The sequence below is a fragment of the Neolamprologus brichardi genome, chromosome 10, assembly GCF_056152115.1.
Source record: "Neolamprologus brichardi isolate AB-2024 chromosome 10, ASM5615211v1, whole genome shotgun sequence".
Classification (NCBI taxonomy): domain Eukaryota; kingdom Metazoa; phylum Chordata; class Actinopteri; order Cichliformes; family Cichlidae; genus Neolamprologus; species Neolamprologus brichardi.
The window spans coordinates 23,779,843-23,800,139 of record NC_142113.1 but is presented as its reverse complement, the minus strand read 5'-3'; the positions used below and the strand labels follow the sequence as shown (position 1 = coordinate 23,800,139).

Here is a 20,297-nt window from a genome sequence, read left to right as displayed (position 1 = left end):
TCATTACAGCAGCAAACAGTGCTGGTTTGTATTTTTTGTTCCATTCATGTCATTGTTAATGCATTAGATTTTGCAGGAAAACTTATCTCTACATCATCATTCAGGGAGGTGAATAGGAACTTAAAACTGCAATAAAAAGTTGGCCTCAAATGAAATTCCATCCCTTTAACTCACCTGCTCAATTGCACTCTTTAGTTTGTTCATGTGGCTTTCAAAGAGTGGAAAGTGAGAGAAGAAGAAATCTTGGAAGCGGCTGTTTTCCTCAGCATTGGGGGACAGCGTGAAGATGACACCTATGGCTATCTTCTTCTTCCGAATCACACCCAGACTTGGACCGCCGCTTTCATCCGACATGTTGAAGCTCTCCTCCACCGACCTAAGGAGGATAGGATTCACATGGAGTCAACTTTACAACAAGGATAGAGGAGGAAATGTGTATATAACACTTCGCCTTGTGAATCCAAATCCTACTAGATATGTTACATCTCACCTTGCATAAAACATTCCCCCCCTCCCCCCCCCCCAAAAAAAAAGACCCCAACTAATCAGCATTTCTTTATATTTACTTATATTTTGTTATATTTAATGACTTCAGAGTGACTAAATTATCTGCAGCAACTTAAATCAAAGTGTTTAGGAGGTTAGAGATTATTCAGTTCAGATTAACTGAAAAGTTAATGACAATCCCGACAAGTGCCCCAAGTTTTACTGATTATTTACAACCCTGTGTCTGTACAAAGGTAGTGCTGGAGCAAAGTGTTTTAACTATATACTCTTATGCATCATTAGTACAGTATAGGTAATTTTATATAGTGCCACCAAAAAGGAGGAAAAAAAACTTGGAGAACACGAAGAGACTTAATCTGAGGATTGTTGGTGGTCCTGGTGAACCAGAGCACAACCAGAGGCTGACAGCTACTTTGATTGCAGCAGACCAATACTGCATCCCGTCTAGTCACCGTGTTGTTACTAACAGCAGCAGTGTGTGCGTTTTTCCCAGCTGCCTGCTGGATTCGGAGGAAGTCCTAGTAGGATAAACTTTACAAAAGCCAGACAGGGGCCCTGAAAAGGGGTGAAAGACCACTGGGCGTTTGTGATTGGGAGGAGAGACTCTGAGTGTGACTTCTGGGAAAGCTGACTTGTGTATTTGGATTAGAGTGAAACCATATCAATCAGCTGGCAAATCAACAAAACAAATAATTTACTAGTAAATAATTAATTCAGAAACCATTTCTGATCATCTTTTTTTCCTTCTAGTTTGTTTCTTTTATTTGTATGTTTTTATAATCGCTAGAATTTTCTGTGGTAATGAGTGTAATTATATCCAAGTTGGTCAGAAACATAATTTTGAGCCTTAAACTCTGTGATGGACATTTTCATTTCTTTTAAGTGTTTTATAACTTTACCAATGTTGAAGTGAAATCAAATGAAGTCTCAAATTTTTTAAATATGGAGAAGTCATCAGCTGACACCCTAATGTTTTTGTGTACTTGCTTGCTTGTCTGGCAAATGGTTTATGTTTGTTTTTCTACTGCAAAACTGCCCTGCTTTATTTTCTGTTGTGTCTTTCCTCATTTAGACAGTTTTTATTGACTGGAATATTTATTTTATTTTTATTATTATTATTATTTTTTTTTTTTAAACAGATGTATGTCTGCATGCATCTCACCATCGGGGGAAGACGCCGTTTTCTAGGCTGGTTGTTTGACTGCGGAGCCATCGGCGCTGGTAACTGGACGCACAGCTGCTGGTCAAGGACGAGCTCGGGGATGGGAAGGGAGTGATCAACAGGCTGCTCAAGGAAGCTACAAGGAAAGATAAGGAAAGGAGTAGGGAACAGACAGAGGGAATGGTTGGAGACAGAAGAGTAAAGAAGGCAAAAGTTAGTCAGACAACAAGTGTGTACAGTACTCAGTTTCAATGACACATCATACACAAAAACACAGACACGCCTACACACAGCCAGACAGACTTGAAAACAGTGCTCTCAATCTAAGGAGAGGAGAAAAAAAAAAGACAAAGAAAACTGGTACACCAAAAACAAACAAATGAATCCTCAAACATTCAGTCTTTTTTCTTGGTTTCCACAAACGCAGACTATAATTACTGAATACCTTTGATATGAGCGCTAATGTCAGCAAGCTTGCTCATAGTCACATGCTGCAGTTGTTTGACAAACTGGCTTTACACCAGGCTTGGCATGATAATGACACACACACAGACACACACACACACACACACACTCTACAGGCCTTGATCACAGGGTTATTTACAGCCCTGACAGGACGCACTGATCACTGGTCACATGAACCATTTAGTTGGTGTGTGATCTTGTGTGTTTGTGTTAAGAGATAAAGAGAGATAACTGAATGAATGTGTGCATCTTGTAAGGAGAAAACTGATAAGAGTGTTGCAGCAGCAAAAAAAACCTCTCCAGCCTAACCACAGTACAGAGGTGGAGAAAGTCAAGAAAAGATGCCGAGTTCTTAAATTAGAAAAGCTAGTATCGAGTGACGATATATTTAACTCTCTGCTTAAACATGGGGTCTCGTGCTGAATGTACAATTCTCCTCGTACCAGTCATTCCAATAGGACGTGGTGATGTTTGAAGGGGTGGAGCTAATGGAGAGCCTGGGAGACAGGGGTCAGTTTCCACAGGACAAACTTTTCCAGACTTCAGAAGCTATGTATTCACCTCAACACCATCTTCCACCATGCTTTCATTTCTTTCTGTGTGGTTTTATGTAAAGTGTAATGACCCAGTATCTTCCTGACATACTCTCAATGTTCTCTGTTCCTTGACCTCTTTAGTCTTGACCAGATTAAATGTAGGTGTAATTCAAAGCTCAGCTGTGGGACTGAAAGTGGTGTGAGTGTAGGTCAATCCAGGCTTTGGCGCCTAGTCTCATTAACGTACCAGACCTGGCGATGCCACTGTCCCTCTCGTCGTACAGCCCTCGGCCAGGCATGTCCATAGGGTGACTGTGGCCTGGAGGAAAAACAGGAAAGAGAGAGAAAGGGAAAAGTTAAGGGTGAGAGTGGGTAAAGAGAAAGTAGGGCAGAAAATGGAAATAAGGGAGGATAATAAACAAAAAAGAAAAGAAAATAATGACCTGTGTGAACAAGAAAAATGTTATTAACGAACTGGAGCACCAAACATGTTGAAGATGCTCTTATTGCCACTATGTTAGAGATTTACAATGTTGCTAAGAGATGCTAATGCTTTTAGATGTGTAACATCAACTCTTGGACTAGCAACCACAAAGCAGAAGAGTTGTTTTTCTTGGTTACAATCAAAATAATGAGTGCAATGCGCCAATACAGCAGAGATGGGGTTGAAATATCTTAAAATAGCCAACGGAGCAGTACTCAGAACTCCATAAAAAAGGCTTTAACCTCCAGCAGGTGCTGAACTACTCTCTGCTGGGGAGTGGGCGCTCCTGATTGATTCTCATGTCATTAGTTAGCAACCTTTGTTTTCCAACTCCAAAAACAGGAAGTGTCACAAGGAAGACAAATAAGGTGAAAAGCACTACTGTTGTAATAGACTGTTACTCAACAGCTCACTCGGTGTCACTATCAACATCATCTGCTGCAGCGCCGACTTCCCTCTACAACAACCCCGTAACACAGATATCACAGAGTGTGTCTGCACTTAATGTCAACATACTGACGGAAAGAAAATAGGAAAAATGAGAGGTGAAACCCACAAACGCAAATGGCTGAAATGATCTTGGTGCTCTTTAATCACTGCAATATTGCACACCAGCGCAAATGCAAGGATGTCCTTAGAAGGATGTGTATGAAAAATATTGCATGCCAAGTAAAACACTTTTTTTATAACTCTTACCAGATTACCATGGAAAAAGGTTGCCTAACCCCAAATGGGAAACATGGAGGTAGTGATAACCACTACTGAAGTGTGGCAAAGGTATTGATTGCAATGTAAAATACAGTAATGTTTGGAGATTTGAGTTAGATGGTTATACAACTTTCAATACAATCAAGGAAGTATCTGATTGGTCCCAAACTTAATCAGCAGCATATCAAAGCTTAACAAAGCCCCCAAACAAGACCTATTCTTCTTCATTATGGCTATTTTACTTTGCACAACAGCCAGGAAGTGAGACTGTTGCTACAATTTCACTAGTGTAAATGAGAAAAGATTTTGAAAGGGGAAAAAAGAACTTAAAAACAGCCCACTGCACATCAAGCCTAAAAGCACTGCCCAAGTATGACAGGCACTGTCAAAGGCAACATGTTAGTAAAAGTATGTGTGTACATAACAGAAACAGAAGGACATGAAACTGTAAAAATAACTAATACTACAGCCACCGACACCAGCGAACCCTCATGCATTCCTGTGTGTTATCCACCTGCAGACATGGGTCAGATAAAGTACATACATGATTTGAGACAGCTTTATGGCTAATGAGTCAAGTTCTTGTTTGTGAGGCTGCCATTAACAAAATTAAAATAAAGATGCCTGAAGGAATACACATTCCCTCCACCGTTTCCTAGTTTCCTTGTGGTTTATGTGAAGAAGCAGAGATGAAGCTTAAGGGCATGAGGTGTCTTTGAGTATGGCTCCAAGACACCTCAATCCTCGTTTAAAGAACTGCCTTTTCATTTACTCAGTGCCACTTGCCTTTAAATTTTTTGCACGTCCTATCTGACCCAAGTTATTTGCAGATGCTTAGTGCCATGTCTCGAATACTATCACTGCTAATGCAAGAATCACTACCCAGGCATGCAGTTGCTGAGAGGCATCCAATGCAACCACCGTTACTTAAACTTCAGTCTACAGATACGCATGCAACTGACACACAGCAATCATGGTCAGTTTTGAGCGCCAACCTGAAAAGAAAGAAGCGCTCTTGATGAGGCGTAGCGGGCCCTGTTCAGAGAAGGCCCGTCGAGGGCTGCAGAGCTGAGAAAATCCTGCGCAGCACAAACAAAAACATGGAAAAGAAGAAAGGGAGGAAGAGAAGAAAAAAAAAAGGACAAAAAACACGAACCATGATTAGTGAATGGAGGAGGAAATATCACTGCCTCCTATTGTTTGAAAGTCTCATTAGTTACAGGAAATTTTTAGTTTGAAATGAAATAAACAACCAGGCAGACAAGAGAGGTGGCATCGCTCACAGAAAATGCACCTTATACGGGTTTTTTTAAGCAGGTTTTGTAATTGGTTAGATTTTCAGCTTTGATGTATGTAACTAGATGTCTTTTCTGTGAGGATGACAGAGAATCTGCACAAATTATAAACTTCACCAACAGTTCTTCATTTGAGCTTTTTAAAAATCTGGCTTTTATGCTCATCTTTGTAGCAGAAGCATTTCACAGGATCAGTGAAGCACGAGAGCAGAAATACTAGAATGCCTTAAGTGTTTCATAGAATGGCCGATTCTGTTTACCAACTGAGAAATCTTGTGCCAGTTTAGGGTAGACGTAGCTGTAAAGAAAAGCTGTTGGCAAAGAGCGCCCTGGGAGGCTGCAATGGTGGAGCTTAAAGGTGAAAAACTTCAACTTCCGATAAAATAAATAAGCAACAAAATTCAACACTTTACAGAGTTGAGCCTTCCAAACAAAATGCCATGCCGGTAAAATTAAATATGCATTTGTATATATTTAACAAGTCCAAAAAATGAACAAAAACAAACACATTACATAAAGATATAGAACAATTTCTCTCTATGATTACATTAAAGAAAAAATGACTTGGTAATCTACTCATAATTTGTACAGAGGAAGAGAAATGATCACTCATGGCACAAAAATAAAAGGTTTGGCACGGCACTCGATTGCCATGGTTACCTATGTTCCCTAGCAGACTGTTGGGCCCAGTGTTTTGATCAGGCTTTAGGGTGTTGTTGTCCTGTCCAATGAACTCCAGGCTGTCCTGTAACCTGTGTGGGACGAACAGAGAAAGCCAGCAGAACATTTATATTGTTGCCAACAACACTTGTATTGTGGATTGGAGAATACTCGCATCTCTTGGTTTATGACAGAGTTCTGCATAGGAGTCACAGCGTGTTGATAAGCTTGCAAATGCTTACGTGTTCAGGCTGCCGTACACGCTGCCTCCGGTCCTGGCAGTGAAGACTTTACTCAGCATCAGCTGAGGTGGTGATCTGATATGATGATAGTGCAGGAACAAAGATCATTAGTATACGTGCTTTGTTCATGTTTATGGTTGTGTGTTTCTTCTTCTACCTAATCAATTCACAACTTATTTTCTTCCTGGATCCTATTATCACCTTCACTTGACCTTAAACTGTTTGGTCTCAGAAAACTTAAGGATCAGATATCCCATAGTTTCAACAAGTTTCTAAAAGTCCCTTTGTTCATAACTAGAATATTTAATGTTTGCTTTTTTAACTCAGGAAACAGCAGTGAGGAGAAAGTCATTCATGCATTCATTTTCTTTTCTTCCTTTTTTTTACCTTATCTGGTGGATTTTAAGTGTAGAGCCTTTGTAGCTCATGGCCACAGAGCCAAACATCATTTCACCCAGCATAACCACATCTGATGAACACCTTGAACCCTGGAAAGGAAAGAAATATTTTGATATTGTAACCTCTAGGCATTAGACACCGACACAATCACATTGTGCAAATTCTTAAGGCATCTTAGCAGTTATTCATTTAGCACTTAATATAAACGGGGGAGATTGCACACAATTTACTTCAGCAGTTTGATCTCAAATGATACCAGCAAATCAGAGCTTGTGACTGAAACATGCAACAAACTTCAAACTAAATTGAAGAGTGCTCCCCAAGGACCATAAAGTATACAAACACAGTTTACATTTGTGTGTTTATGGATATGTCTTTGTAGAAGAGTACTTCATTTAAATAATCTCAGTCCTGCGTTACCTGGAAGCGGAGGCCTTGCTCCTTGGATTCCTTGGTTTCCGAGGTGCAGGAAGAGGAGCTGTCCAGGGAACTGCTGCTGCCTCCTGTAGGACGAAGCTGGCAGCATTTTCCAAACATCTTCACCTGGGACTCAGCGCTCTGCAAGATAAAAAAATCAAAATATATAATATTATAGACCCAACTGCCAAGAACGCAGACTTATTTACCTCTACAATTAGTTGTTCATTTTTGTTTTGCAACTTTTCCTCCTTGTGACTAATTAGAGACCAAACAAAAAAACAAAAGCAGCATAAATATGAAGCATCTACTGCAAATGACTTACAACCCTGAGCTGAAATCACAAGACAGGAGGGTTGAACATATTTGGTTCTTAATGACATTCATGTAGCAACAAATTGCACTGTGGAAATAGAGACGAGGTCATTAAGATTGTATTGTGGGGTGTTTATCAATTATACAGACCACTATTAACGTAAGCATAAAGAGAGTAGATATCCAAGAGTGTTCTTCATCCATTTTATACAGAGTTTCAAATTGGACCCTTGACTTCTTACAATCAAAAATCATCATAAGAAGTAAAGCTTTTAGTTGAGAAACATAAATATAGTTAAACTATAGGTCAAAAGCCACAGAAACCCAATCTAGAGGTACTTGTATAAACAGCTAGCTAAAAGCAATGTGATCTCAATCAGCCTGTGTCATGTGCCTTCTTAACTTGGCAGACTATTCAAGAGGAATGCATTAGGGAGGGTGGAAGGGGAGGAAGAGGGCGTGTGTGAGGTTTCTTTTTAGTGACTAGGCTCTGGTAATGGCTCACTTGAAACCACTGTTGCTGACAGTGAAAAAGAGAAGAACACAGAGGGAATATGAGATGCTGTGAGAGAAAAACAGCATGAGAGAAGGAGAGAAAGAAAACAGGCAAAGAAGTAGAAAGACGTTTTTTGCTTCATTACGTAATCCTGCTGCATACAGCTTATGTTTTCTTTCACTTATAAAGGTCATTTTGCAGCACAGACACGGTTATGAAGACACTGCGAACATGCATGTGTCAAACAGGCACACGGATGTGTGTGTGTATGTCTGCTGCAGTGCAGTGTGAGGTATGTACACAGACTCCGCAAGCATGTGACTGCCAGTCATATGACTCTTTCGAAAACTCGTGACTGAGCAGCACTGCAATCATTCCCCCCCTCCCCCTTCCACTCTCCACTCCCTCAACTGCTCTAACTTCATCCCTCTCCAATTCCTGCAGCTTTTTTCCTCTTTTGAAAATCTATTTCTATTTCAGAACAAGTGCCGTCTTCCATTTTTTCCTCTCCATTTTCTTGCAGTTTCCTCTTCCCCACTATCTCCCCTCTTTCTCTTCATTCCTGACTCTTGCTGACCCCATCATATATATCTCCCCTTGTCCAGCTTCTCTTGCTTGGTCCCTTGTTTCTCTGCTTTGCAGCTGTAATCTCTTCTCAAAAATAAATTCATCCGAATTGCCAAAAACCTGTTATGTGAGAAAAGAGTATCTGGCAAAGGCCTAATGCTGCAGAATGCACCAAAAATATTGACTCAAACCCAAGCAACAAACACATAATGCAGTAAGCAGGGTCGGTGCCGTATCTATGTCCTCACTGCAAACAAATGCCACTCTGCAAGACATGTAAACATACACACAACATAAGTCTTGCTTTTGTTACTGTATACAGTATGTGGCCCAGGTCCCATTTAAATGCAACGCTTCAATAAGTTGAGGTGAATGAGTTCAGGAAGTTAAGCAAATATACCATCCATATTTCAATGTCAGGTGGCCATATAGCAAAGCAGGAAGTGAACGTGTGCCTGCAATATGTCAAACCTATAGATATGATAATGAGACAAGTGGATGAGTCACGCAAGAGAAGGTATGGCAAAGCAGAGGAAACCTGGTCAGCAGACAAAGAGACAAACCTAAGGGGAAGCAAAACACAGTCCTAAAATATGGAGGCAACAGAAGAGATAGTAAAATGAGAGGAGAAGGAACAGGGAAGTGTATAATGAGAAGTCAAAAGACATGAAAGACAGGAGGAAGGGAGGCAGGGTATATTATGGAGCACAACAAGGACCAAAAGAAAGACAGCTGAGGTACAGAGAAAGATTAGGCAGGTTAAGACAGATGTGTGAAGCAATGGTCGAGAAAAGTCATTTTCTCACATGCAAGAGCAAGTGAGAACAGGTGAACGTGAGAACAGCAATAGATGATCCAGTGAGATTTGATATTAAAACAATCTTTAAATGCCAGTAAGTGCACGTATGTATATATCATCTGACTGCAGCTAACAGTTGTAAAGATAGAGAGTGACTTATAAATATATATAAAACTGTTACACGGATAATGTAGAGGACAAAAACAACCAGATTATTTTAGAAAAGCAGAGGACACTAATGAGGTCATCACAGTGATATAGATTAAAAGGAGGCAGCTAGAGAAGGCAGAGATGACACATTTAGGTAAATAAATTAAAATGCTCGAAACAAAATAAGATAAATACAAAGGAAAGGGAGGAGTAAAAAACAAAACAAAAAACTGAGTGACATGGCTGTCATGTGAGAATGAAAGAATGCTGCTTACACATGGGCTGTCAGCTGACGCTATTATTATTATTATTGGAGATAACAGCACCAGAACAAACCGGTCAGGGTCAGAAAGGAACAAACAGCAGCAGTACAAAAATATTAGGCATGTTACAAAGAAATAAAAAGGGTAAAAGCAGTGACTGTCACCAACTCAAAAATATACCCAAAGCTGGTAGTTATATGGCATAAGTTAGATAGTATCCATCTTCGAGTCTCATTAGATGGGTGTGCTGGCAATTAAGTCTAAATCTAGGCTTAGTGACACAAACAAAGACACTTCCTGTTTAAAGAGTTTTCAGGTAATAATGGCCTTTGCGGCATTCTTGCCCTAGAATGCTGACTATAAGAGTACTTATAAGTATTCATTCAGCAGGTTTTTTGTGAAAAAGAAATTCCTTATCTTAAACAAAAAGAAACTCACAAACAGCCCAACCAGGTGCACTCCCTGTCTTTTAACTTTCTATGGGGAAGTGAGGTGTAGTACAGGTTAAGGTGCAGCTAGTGTCCTCTGGACTTTGTGAATCAGGCACATGACTTTCTGTATGTCACGGCAGCGTGACTGGTTTCTGTTTTGTGCCTGCCTATGTCTCACTGCTCTTATCTTTTTTCATCTACAATAACTTTCTTTGAGCTTTCGAGGTCAAAGTTTACGGTCTTAAAAAAAAAAGTTAGTAGTTGTAAATACATAAATTTTTACAACGATTTTAGACTTTGCAATAGCGTCTGTAGCTATTTTAGTGCATCATTTGTTCCCGTGGGAACCTCTTTGTTTATTTATTTTTTGTTTTAAAATCAGCAATTAGGAAACGTCCCAAATGTCAGCAGCTCACAAGCACATAAAGACAAAGGGGGAAACGAAAACAACAACAACAACAACAACAAAAACGACATATGACTTACAGTAATGGGGGTTTCCTCCGTAGCCCTTTTTTTGGCGGCGGAGTCAAACAGGACATTTCTGCCACGCCTCTCGCAGTCCTGGTACACTATCAGCCTGATCTGACTGGGCTCCAACTGGGGAAGTGGCCAGCTAAATGGGAAGAATAATGGACAGAGAAAAGTGGGATCACATGGGAGTGAATTAACACACAGAGACACACATCTTTTACATATCTGATGGTTTATGGGCCATATCCAAGAAACCTGTACATTAGTAACAACATCATAATGTGGTAACAAAATACCTTCTGAAACAATCTGGCGCAGAAACTAAGACGCGGAGCAAAAACATAACTTTGTGGATTATAAAATCAAAATCAGAACATACACATGCAAGATGCAGTCCTGCTCTAATATTTTGAATTACAAACATGGGAGACATTACAGCATTACTGTAACGGTTGCAAAGAACATTTGCAGTAATGCAACTCGAACATTGACATTGTGGATCCTAAGCATATCTTTGAAGCTGATGTTTTGGAGTTATACTTGATTTTGTTGCAAAGCAAAATTCTCATTTGCAGAAAACTGGAAGAGCTCAGTGCATAAGAGAAAATGTAAATCTGACATGCTTTCAACCTTGTAATAAGCACAGTTTAAGCCATCACTTATCCCACAGCTATGGCAGAGCCAGCGTTCTCCATGCCACAGCTGTCATTCACCCATGTCATACCAGAATCAATAGGGAGACACAAAGTATGCCATGAGACAGTCAGTTATGTAACTGGATTAAAGAAAGCAAACACATTAACAATATAATACAAAGTATGCCTTTCTTTCCAGCACGTACCTTCACAGATACACATGTAACTAATCAGCCTGTGTGACCACTCTGCAATTCAACTAGATGACTTGAGTCATCATTGACAAGTCGCTAAGCCATCATCCACTGCCAGAATTACAGCATGATTAAAAAACTGTGAGCACAAATACAACTTTTGGCTTTCTTTAAATGAAAAGTCATTTTCACAAATGCAAATTCTTAAGATCATTACAATACACAAATAGTTAATAAGACTTTGAGCCACATTGGAAATATAGAGTATCTGTAAACTGCTGTGAAATTTCATGCCAGTACTCTTCTTCTGGCAGGAATCGCTGGACCGCTATTAAGTAACAGTTAAGCCATTTACAGGAGTCCAGAGCTCCGTGGTTGTTGCTAAGTAACCTGTGGTTTCACTCAGCTCATCTCATTAATGATGGCCATCTCAGGTAATACTTGAAGGGTGATGTTGTATATTTACAACTCACTGTGATTACTAGCAGCCATTCATTAGGCTCCCAGAATCCTCATGTGCTTTTGGGGAAACTCGGCCCCCTGGTTGATTTAGTGACAGCTATAAAGATGACAGGATATTGGATCGACTGAATGATGGTAGGGGATTTCTTTCTGATCTGAAGGATAGATGGGTCAGGCAGATGGGCACAGAGCTTGACCTAAATATAGCCTTTTATTGGGGAGCAGGGAGTGTCCCTAAACAGAAGTGTTTATAGTAAATGGGCTGACGGGGAGGGGTGGAAAAAGAACTGTTAAGTCCATCAATCTTGCCATCAAAATAGCACACACACATTCAAAAGCAGGATTACATTTTTGTAGGAAGTGAACTTCAATGGGGCAGGGAATACCTGTGTTGTCATGCATGGTCATGTGTCCAAGAGAAAAGGTCTATGCCTTGCATGTGAGCTACTATTTACCAAACACTAATGTCAAAATATGACCAGCATTCTTACAGGCTAACTTATTCAGTCCTGCAGCGTAGCAAGAGGGAGGAGGGGGTTTTATGATGCAGCCTTAGTGTTAACTTGTCAAACCAAAGTCATGTGGTGCTTTGAGAAGTAGAAATACAGGAGGGAGACCATGCCCAGAGCCATATGGTCGGCACTAAACAATGAAATGCATCACTAGCATTCAGCATTTTTTTTTAAAGATATGATTTTATCTAAGGCTGCAATGACTCACTGTGTAACTCAGAAAACTCAATTATTTTAAAAAACTAAAAATAATTTGCTTTGATCCTTCCAAGTGCTCAAGAAAGGGGAACTCCCATCCAATGCTATTTGTTTTACACAGCGAAAAACTAAAGGTAAGCTACAGAAATTAAAATAAAACATGCAGATGAACTGTTTACTTGGTCTGAGAGACAGTGCTTAAATTAGGCAGCCTGATGAAGGCTGTCGGCAGCCACCCAAATTTATATTCCAGCAATACCTGGAACAAGTAGGGGCGAGACTAAATTGAGCCATGGGGTGTAGAAAAACATTGTTAATTCAAGGCTTTAGTAACATTTATTTACATGAATATACAAATGAACATAAAATAAATCTACCCCATCTAGGAGACAATACCATGAGAACTCTTTTTTTTTTGTCTGCTATTAAAAAAGCTTTCCAAAAAAGACAGTAACAGCTATTTTAGTTACTTTATCATTTTAATTTGCATGTATACCCTGACAATTCTGTCCTTGTGATTGTTTAAGAAAAGCTTAATATGGCCATAATTTACACATAAAAACATCAACGTAAAAAGGTTTAGTTTTCATCCAGCTATCATAAGAAGTTAAACTATTAAAACATTGCAATTTCTAAACTGGAAACCAATGAGCAGTTCATTCTGACAGACCTGCGTTTTTCCTTTTTAATACTTGTTATTACTCCTTAATAAGACAAAAGTACTTCTTATCTGATTGTTCCATCAATCAATCAAGTAATCGGTAGGATACTTGAATACTAGAATAAATGAATAGCTGCACCTCCAATTTTATCCAAGGGAAAAAAAAACAATTATTTGTTCAGTCTACGTGCCAAACTGGTGGCATAATTCCTCTATGGCCTACATAATGGCCTCAAATTGCATAGCATCAACATTTAGCTCATCTAAGTATCACATATGTCTTTGGATCACTGCTTTTCATGTGTGGTTAATTTATTAATATGACAACAGTTTATAATTTAGATCAATTTGGTTGACACCACTACGTAAGAGGCACTAAGAGTAATATCTAAGATGTGTAGTTTCAACTCTCACAAACTGCTTTAACAAACATATCTTTCCAGAGCTTAAATAGCTAACACAGCTAACAAGGAAGAAATGACAGCAATTAAATAACATGGGTACGACATTTACAAAATAAGATGACGTGCTGTTTACAGATCAACCCAGAATGAATCTGCATAATTTGACGCCAGGCTCAGTGCTCCCTTTGTTTTAAGAATAACAGTGAAGAAGACAAGAGAAGCAAAGAAAAAATAAAATAAAGATAGGACAGAAAGCAAGAAAATGTAAAAAGGCCAAATCTTTTTATAAGCACCAGCAAAAACAACAAACAATAAACTCAAAAGAGGAGATAAGAAACAGCTAAAGACCAAAGATGCACTTAACAATAAGAGCAGGCATGAAAGACAAAGAACAAAAGCCAAACAGATCACAATAAGAAAACAGACCTAGAAAAATCCAGAAATCTAAAGAGATAAAGAAAGATAGCTGACAAAGAAAAAAACAAAACAAAAAAACAACAACAACAAACAAAAAAAACCAAAAAAAAAACAACACTGAGCGAAAGACAAGGAAAATTAGTGCGAAGGAGGAAGTACCCCATCAGTGAGCTTGTGACAGTCACAGCACTGACAGAGGAGAGTCATTCATAAAAGCAGCACATGACTTCATGACTGTTACATGCTTGTACTGCTGTGACCGCAATTGTCTGAACCAAAAGTGACTCAAATTCTGAGCACCACAGGTATAAACAGGTTTCATTTCCTTGAGCAACCTGTTGATAGAAAAAAAAACATCCCCAATAAACATTCCACCCATGTTTTCAGCATGTTTCATTAAAAAAACAACAAAGAAAACCAAACAAAACAAGATGGAAACAATCAGGATGTAAAATGAGTGAATCGCCTTCTTTTGTGGCAAAGGTATCAATTTGACATTACATAGATATAAAACAAACTCCACCCAAATACATGAGCAGTGTTTTTGCCCCTCACCCAAAACCAACAGGCATGCTTCACCACAAACTCAGTAATCCATATTATGTAACTTGACCTCAACAGATTGATTCTATCTTGTTCAATGCCACTGAGGCTGACAGTTAAAAAGCGACTGCCTTTCTTACGGTCTTGCTTGTAACAGCCAGCTGGCACATTGTAGCTCCCAACACTCGGGCAGAAAACAAACCTAAGGGTAACAGCACAAGCATTGTACACAAACCTCCTTTAACGAACACCACCGTGCCCACTTGGATGCATAAAGGCCAGGTTAAACATTACTGACTCCTACCTGGGCATCATTGCGAGTCTGCCAGTCTTTCCCCAGCCCTCTCCCCTTTCTCTATTCCTCTCTTGCTTCTCCTCTCCAAGTCAAACCAGGTTCTAAGAATAGCGGTGAACTAAATTCACACAACAACATGAGACTATCAGGTGATCGCAGGAACACTGTGTGTGCTGGACAGTACCGAGGCGGCAACAGCACTGAGTCTGGACCGCTGACAACCAGAAAGCGCTGTGATAAGAGAGTGACAGTAGGGACTTGTTCGTCTGTTGTTTCTGAAACCCGCTCTTTTTTTTTCTCTCCTATCTCCCTTATTCATCAGCTTTCTCTTTCTTTCTCCAATTAATTTAAACATGCAGTTTTTTTCTCTTGTAGAACAAACTGCATATAAAAACATTTGGGGTAAGAAAGAGCATAAAGCTGTCAAACCTTGTCAATAAAGTTCCCCACAACTTGAACTTTAGAGAAATGGACCAGTTTATTAAGGCTGCTCACAACCTAAAAATGGTCACTGTCCCATTCTTAAATACTAAACTACATCCCTTGTCACATATTCTCCACTCATATTAACTTGATATCGCTGACGCAAAACCTTCCACGGCTGTTCCATGAAGGTGTAAAGTGATAAAGGTCAAAACGTGGCAGCCTTGTTACCTAGAGTGTACTGAATCAAACATCAGCCTATACTGACCTCGAAGAGCCCTAGCTTTCTCGCTCTCTCATGCCACTAGAATGTGTGTGTTCGAGACAGAGAGACGGTTACATAAACATCCCCTCTGCCTAAGCTGTGTGACGTTCTTCCGGCTGTGTGCGACAGAGGGTTCCGATAGGTGCAGCAGCTTGTGTTTTAAAAAGACATTTCTGCAGCCAGCAACCACAAGAGGGTCAACAGTGTCATAAAACTGGACAATTCCTACAATGAAAAACAAAACAAATAAAAAAACTTCCCCATCATACAGCATTTTGCCATTTAACTGAAAGCCTAAGTTCAAGTTAGTTGGAATTTCACTGCATGTGCTTGAATCCTGATGACTAATTTACTTGTCATTTAAAAACTCATCTAAAAGTAAGAAAATGCTCAGGAAACTTTTAAAATCGATCACAATCTGATAGCCCAGGTAGAACTTACAAATATGGCATGTGAACTCAAAATTAACATTAAATTACGAGCTGAAATGTGTAGCATAACATGACAACATACACACGTTTGTTCAGCGTAGCTAATGTTAGCAGAAGCAGCCTTCCTTCCTTAATGTGGTTACACACTGGTTCTGTGTGGTTATAGGTTTACTCGAAGACTGCGGACACACAACCATTAATTTTTGTACATGAACGTAAGGCACGACAGCTCTTGCTCATTCAGCTTTCATCTGCTTCCACCTCATTTTTTTTTCCCTTTTTTTTTTACAGCTTCCCATCAGAGGGCCGTCTGTGGAGGCTACAGCACTGGGTAATACTGAATGGTGTTATAGCATCTTAAAATCAACAGGTGCTTAACTGTCTTGAAAAGGCAGCTACACTGAACATACTGCACACTATTTGCACAAATCCCTACTTGAAATTTTAGAGCACAAAGTGCATTTTGGCAAATATTGAACAGAAACAGGGAAGTAAAGCGGCAACATATGACCAAAGTCAGGCGTAAAGACTGAAACCGCTGACCCTAAGGTTGTGTGTAATAGCAAGCAAACCACACCAAGAAGAATCTAGATAAAGTAGAGAGAGCTTTCCATGCGGGAAGCCTGCTCAGTGATGACTTTAGAGATCATTACACAGGAGTACTACTGAAATCATATATCAACATGCATGTTCTGACAGCATAGGAAAGCTCCTACCACAGCTCATGCACCTTCACAAACCCCCTGATGTAAAACACGTATGAGTACCAGCTGCACTTCTAGTTGTGAGCTATAGGTTATTCTGTGCCATAGTGCTACTTTCCAGCATGGCACACATGCAATACAAACAACTATAAATACATAAATCACTATGTGACTCTGAAACGCAGTTAACACATCTAATCTTTCAGACATATCTAAGCTTTCATCAGCTCATATTGTATACATATGTTCTCAGAAACTCAGACAAGTGCTAATACTTCCCAAGAAGTACAAGATACTTCTGCCTAGTTGTCAAATTTGAAACCTTCCCTGCAGGAATTGGTATATCTGTGAAATGGTATACAGTCTGAAAATTAACAAACAACAGAAACAACACTCCTGTGCTGCTGGAGAAAGCCAACAGAAACCTCCATGGAAAAAAGGTTCATTAATCAACTGATTAAGGTAAACAAATTGTTTATTCATTATTAAATAATTAATCTACTGAAAATAATCCGAGGATCCAAGTTTTTTATGAGGGGAGGGGAACTACCATCACAACACAGTGAACATATTGTCACACACGCTCTGAAAACACCTGACTACCTGCATATCAGCTAGTTTCTGTGCTGATTATGTAGCATTGAGGACTTCTGCATTCCAGCAGTCACAAGATACTGAGAGCATTTCTGGAACACCCTGAGATGACGGTTCACACCTACAATATAGACACACAGAGACTAGCTGATTAAAGTAGGCAGATACAATAGATAATCAATTAGCTGTAAACACCATATCTGAATAAAAGGTCGCAAGTAAAGCAAAAAGTAGAGCCCAGTCTAAGTGTATTCTCTGACAACACTCGTGTTTTATGTGGAAGGTTTAGCCAGTGGGAACACATTTTTTTATTTATTTTAATTTATTTATTTACTTCTAACTTTTCTTACTATACACATCCTCTGCATTGATCTTTACCCAGTGAGGTTGTGTACACTCTGGATTAACTCTGTGTGACAACTTCTGAATCAGCAACACATGACAGAAAATGAGTGACAGCTGAGTTGGGAGTATCGAGTGTATGACTATTTCTCACAAATAATCACATGAACGGAACATCAAGCTGAAGAGTACTGGTGGAAGTCACGTAGAAATCGGGGCAAACGGTCAGTGCTGCACATGTAAATCAAATTCTAGTAAGCAAAAAAAAAAGTCATATGATAGAGAGATTCAGTTTCGCCTCAAAAAGCAAATCTCATTTCACTGCATCAAAACACCTCCCTCACCATGCTTTCTGTCATTTCTTCCTTTCAACACTCTTCTCATTTAGAGATTGAATGTAGGCTAATTAGTTAATATGAATTTTCTGATTTTCAAAATTCCAATAAATTACTCCCACAGCTTCGTATCTGAGAATATTCAGTCTCATCAATACCTTTGCTATGTGGTGCTAAGTTACTGATTTATTTTAATTCACTTATGTGTAAAAGCTTCTTCAATATACATTTAGGATAAATTACAAAAAAAAAAAAAGTCAAAAAAAATGTTTATCCAAATAAAAAAAGAATTTCTCTCTCTGCATCAACCCCAAGTATCCAGTGTATAACAAAAAGCAAATGTAATTTTCTCTGATCTCCTCAGGTACATCTGTAATGTATTGGTACGGTCACGTGCAAACTTGCTATACAGTAGAAATGTCAAACAACAAATCAGTCATAGCAAATAAACTAATAATCTCATTACTGTACCATGCAAATAACATAGGGAGTTCCTTAATGCGTATACGCCACAGGATAAGCAGGCCTACCTAAATGTAAAGTTATCATCCTAGCATTCATTTGGAAATGTCAGTGACTTGGTAACCAGAAACCATAAAATCCTTATCTACAAGCAACCACAGACAAAACAACTACTGGTGACGCAATTTGAGCAAGCATTATATAAAACTTTAAGGCTACGGGTACCAGCGAGGCGATTACCAATGACAACAAAGGATAGTGTTGATTGACATACGACAGAGAACCAAAGACATTAGAGGGTTACCTAAGCATGTGGAGCCTTCAATGTCCATTAGAGACAAGATGTTAACTATAAACTACAGCCGACAAGTGAACTGCTTTCAGTATGGACACTCCTTTAGGTCCTTAAACTCAGTATGAGCTTCACATGGCAGACAGCTGATTGATCCATACAGTGTTTGCAGGGAGGTCGCATGTTCTGGACACACGAAGGCCAATTAAAACTCCTAATTCAACCTGTGGTTTGAGTTATCACATTCTAGCTGGTAAATTATGTTTCTTCTCTTCGATCCGTGGGTCACCATGGATCATCTGCCTCCCATCTCACCCTCTCCGTTGCATCCTCTTCTGTCACACCAACCATCTGAATGTCCCCCTTTAATATATGTATCCACAAGCCTCCTCTGTAGTCTTCTTCTTTTCGACCTGCTGGGCCCCTCCATCTTGATCATCCTTTGTCTAATATTTCCACTACCCGCCCTCTGCAGATATTCCTTCCATCTGAAACTTGCCTCTCTACCTTTGCCTCCAGTACATCTTTAATAGCCCTGCTTAGATTTCACGGCTGAACCTGCTAGGATACTAAAGATAATGTAGAACAGCTATTTCACTGCCAAAAACATTTTGATACAACCTCTGGCGCTATAATTTTCATTCTGGTAGCACATGTAGACATAATTACACTGTGCTTAAATAGTAGAATAGACACTGACCCTTTGGCTCACAGAGCGTAATAGAAATTTAATATCAAGCTAAAGGGCACATACTGAAAAGTTTGTGACGAATACAAACGCGTTTGCGCACCGCTGTAAAGTGTGTGATGCACCTGCAGCTTTAACATCAAATTATATCCTTACTATGACCCTGCAGTTCTGAGAAGCCTGAGTGTGGCCACTTGAAATAGCCCCGATAGGAACCCGATGACAGCCGCTGTCTTTACAGAACCTTGGCACGCCTGCAGCATTCACACAAGCATGCACCGAGGGAAGAAAGCAGCCCTGCAAAATAAAGCTATAACATTCACAGTAATCCATGTCAGTTTACCGACAGTGAGTGCTTAAAAAGAAAGTAATCAAACAGAGAGCAGAGCAGAACAAGCATACATAAAAACGCTGTGATGGGTTTTTCATTTTAGAGTCAAGCTGGGAATTTTTTAAGATAGTGATGCGATAAAAGGGTTGAGACAGTACGAGTGATCACATGTTGATTCATAACTTTAGATAAACAGGATACAAGAGAAGAGAGCATTACTTAAAAAAACAAAACAAAAAAAACAAAGTGTGCATCTTCATCAACACTTGCAAAGATGCTTAGGGTTTTTTTTGCCAGCGACTTTGGTAACCATGTGATCACACAACAAACATGACAGCCTGAGATTGATGAAAGCCTCACATGACACACCGAGTTATGAAAGTATGCAATGGAGGAAGGACGCCTTGCCAATCAGGAACCTGAGACACGACTTCTCCCAAACTATAAATAAAACATTTTTAAAGATAAATTCCACGGTGTGAGAAACAAAAAAAAAAAAAAAAAAAAAAAAAGTAGTACTCCAGCAAATGCAACGTCATGCATTTTCACAGGCTTGTCAAACATGATTTACTAAATCTACAATACACTGTACTAATTTAATTTATTTTAAATTCACCAAATTTTTTATTATATTTTCTAGACTTATGACCATTTTATATCAACTTGAAAAGGAAACAGGTGAGTCCTAGTTTACCATAGAAAAAGTTTAATTCCACGAATCTATATATTAAACAGAAAA

General features: G+C 39.3%; 1 protein-coding gene across 3 annotated transcripts in view; it reads right to left on the bottom strand.

Moving 5' to 3' along the window:
* Window positions 1–20,297, bottom strand: part of fnip1 (folliculin interacting protein 1) — a 35,443-nt gene that overhangs the window by 12,727 nt on the left and 2,419 nt on the right. Inside the window, exons 1-10 of one of the 3 annotated variants that reach the window (XM_006785012.3) lie at window positions 14,701–16,508; window positions 10,383–10,512; window positions 6,879–7,016; window positions 6,447–6,547; window positions 6,060–6,134; window positions 5,818–5,909; window positions 4,858–4,941; window positions 2,918–2,989; window positions 1,670–1,805; window positions 175–376 (exon numbers count right to left, since the gene is read on the bottom strand). In XM_006785012.3, coding sequence (XP_006785075.2) covers window positions 175–376; window positions 1,670–1,805; window positions 2,918–2,989; window positions 4,858–4,941; window positions 5,818–5,909; window positions 6,060–6,134; window positions 6,447–6,547; window positions 6,879–7,016; window positions 10,383–10,512; window positions 14,701–14,711 — 1,041 coding nt within the window. In that variant the 5' untranslated portion in view covers window positions 14,712–16,508. Of the gene's footprint in view, window positions 1–174; window positions 377–1,669; window positions 1,806–2,917; window positions 2,990–4,857; window positions 4,942–5,817; window positions 5,910–6,059; window positions 6,135–6,446; window positions 6,548–6,878; window positions 7,017–10,382; window positions 10,513–14,700; window positions 16,509–20,297 lie in introns of those variants that run through there. The other 2 variants (XM_006785011.3, XM_006785013.3) reach the window with 2 other exon arrangements.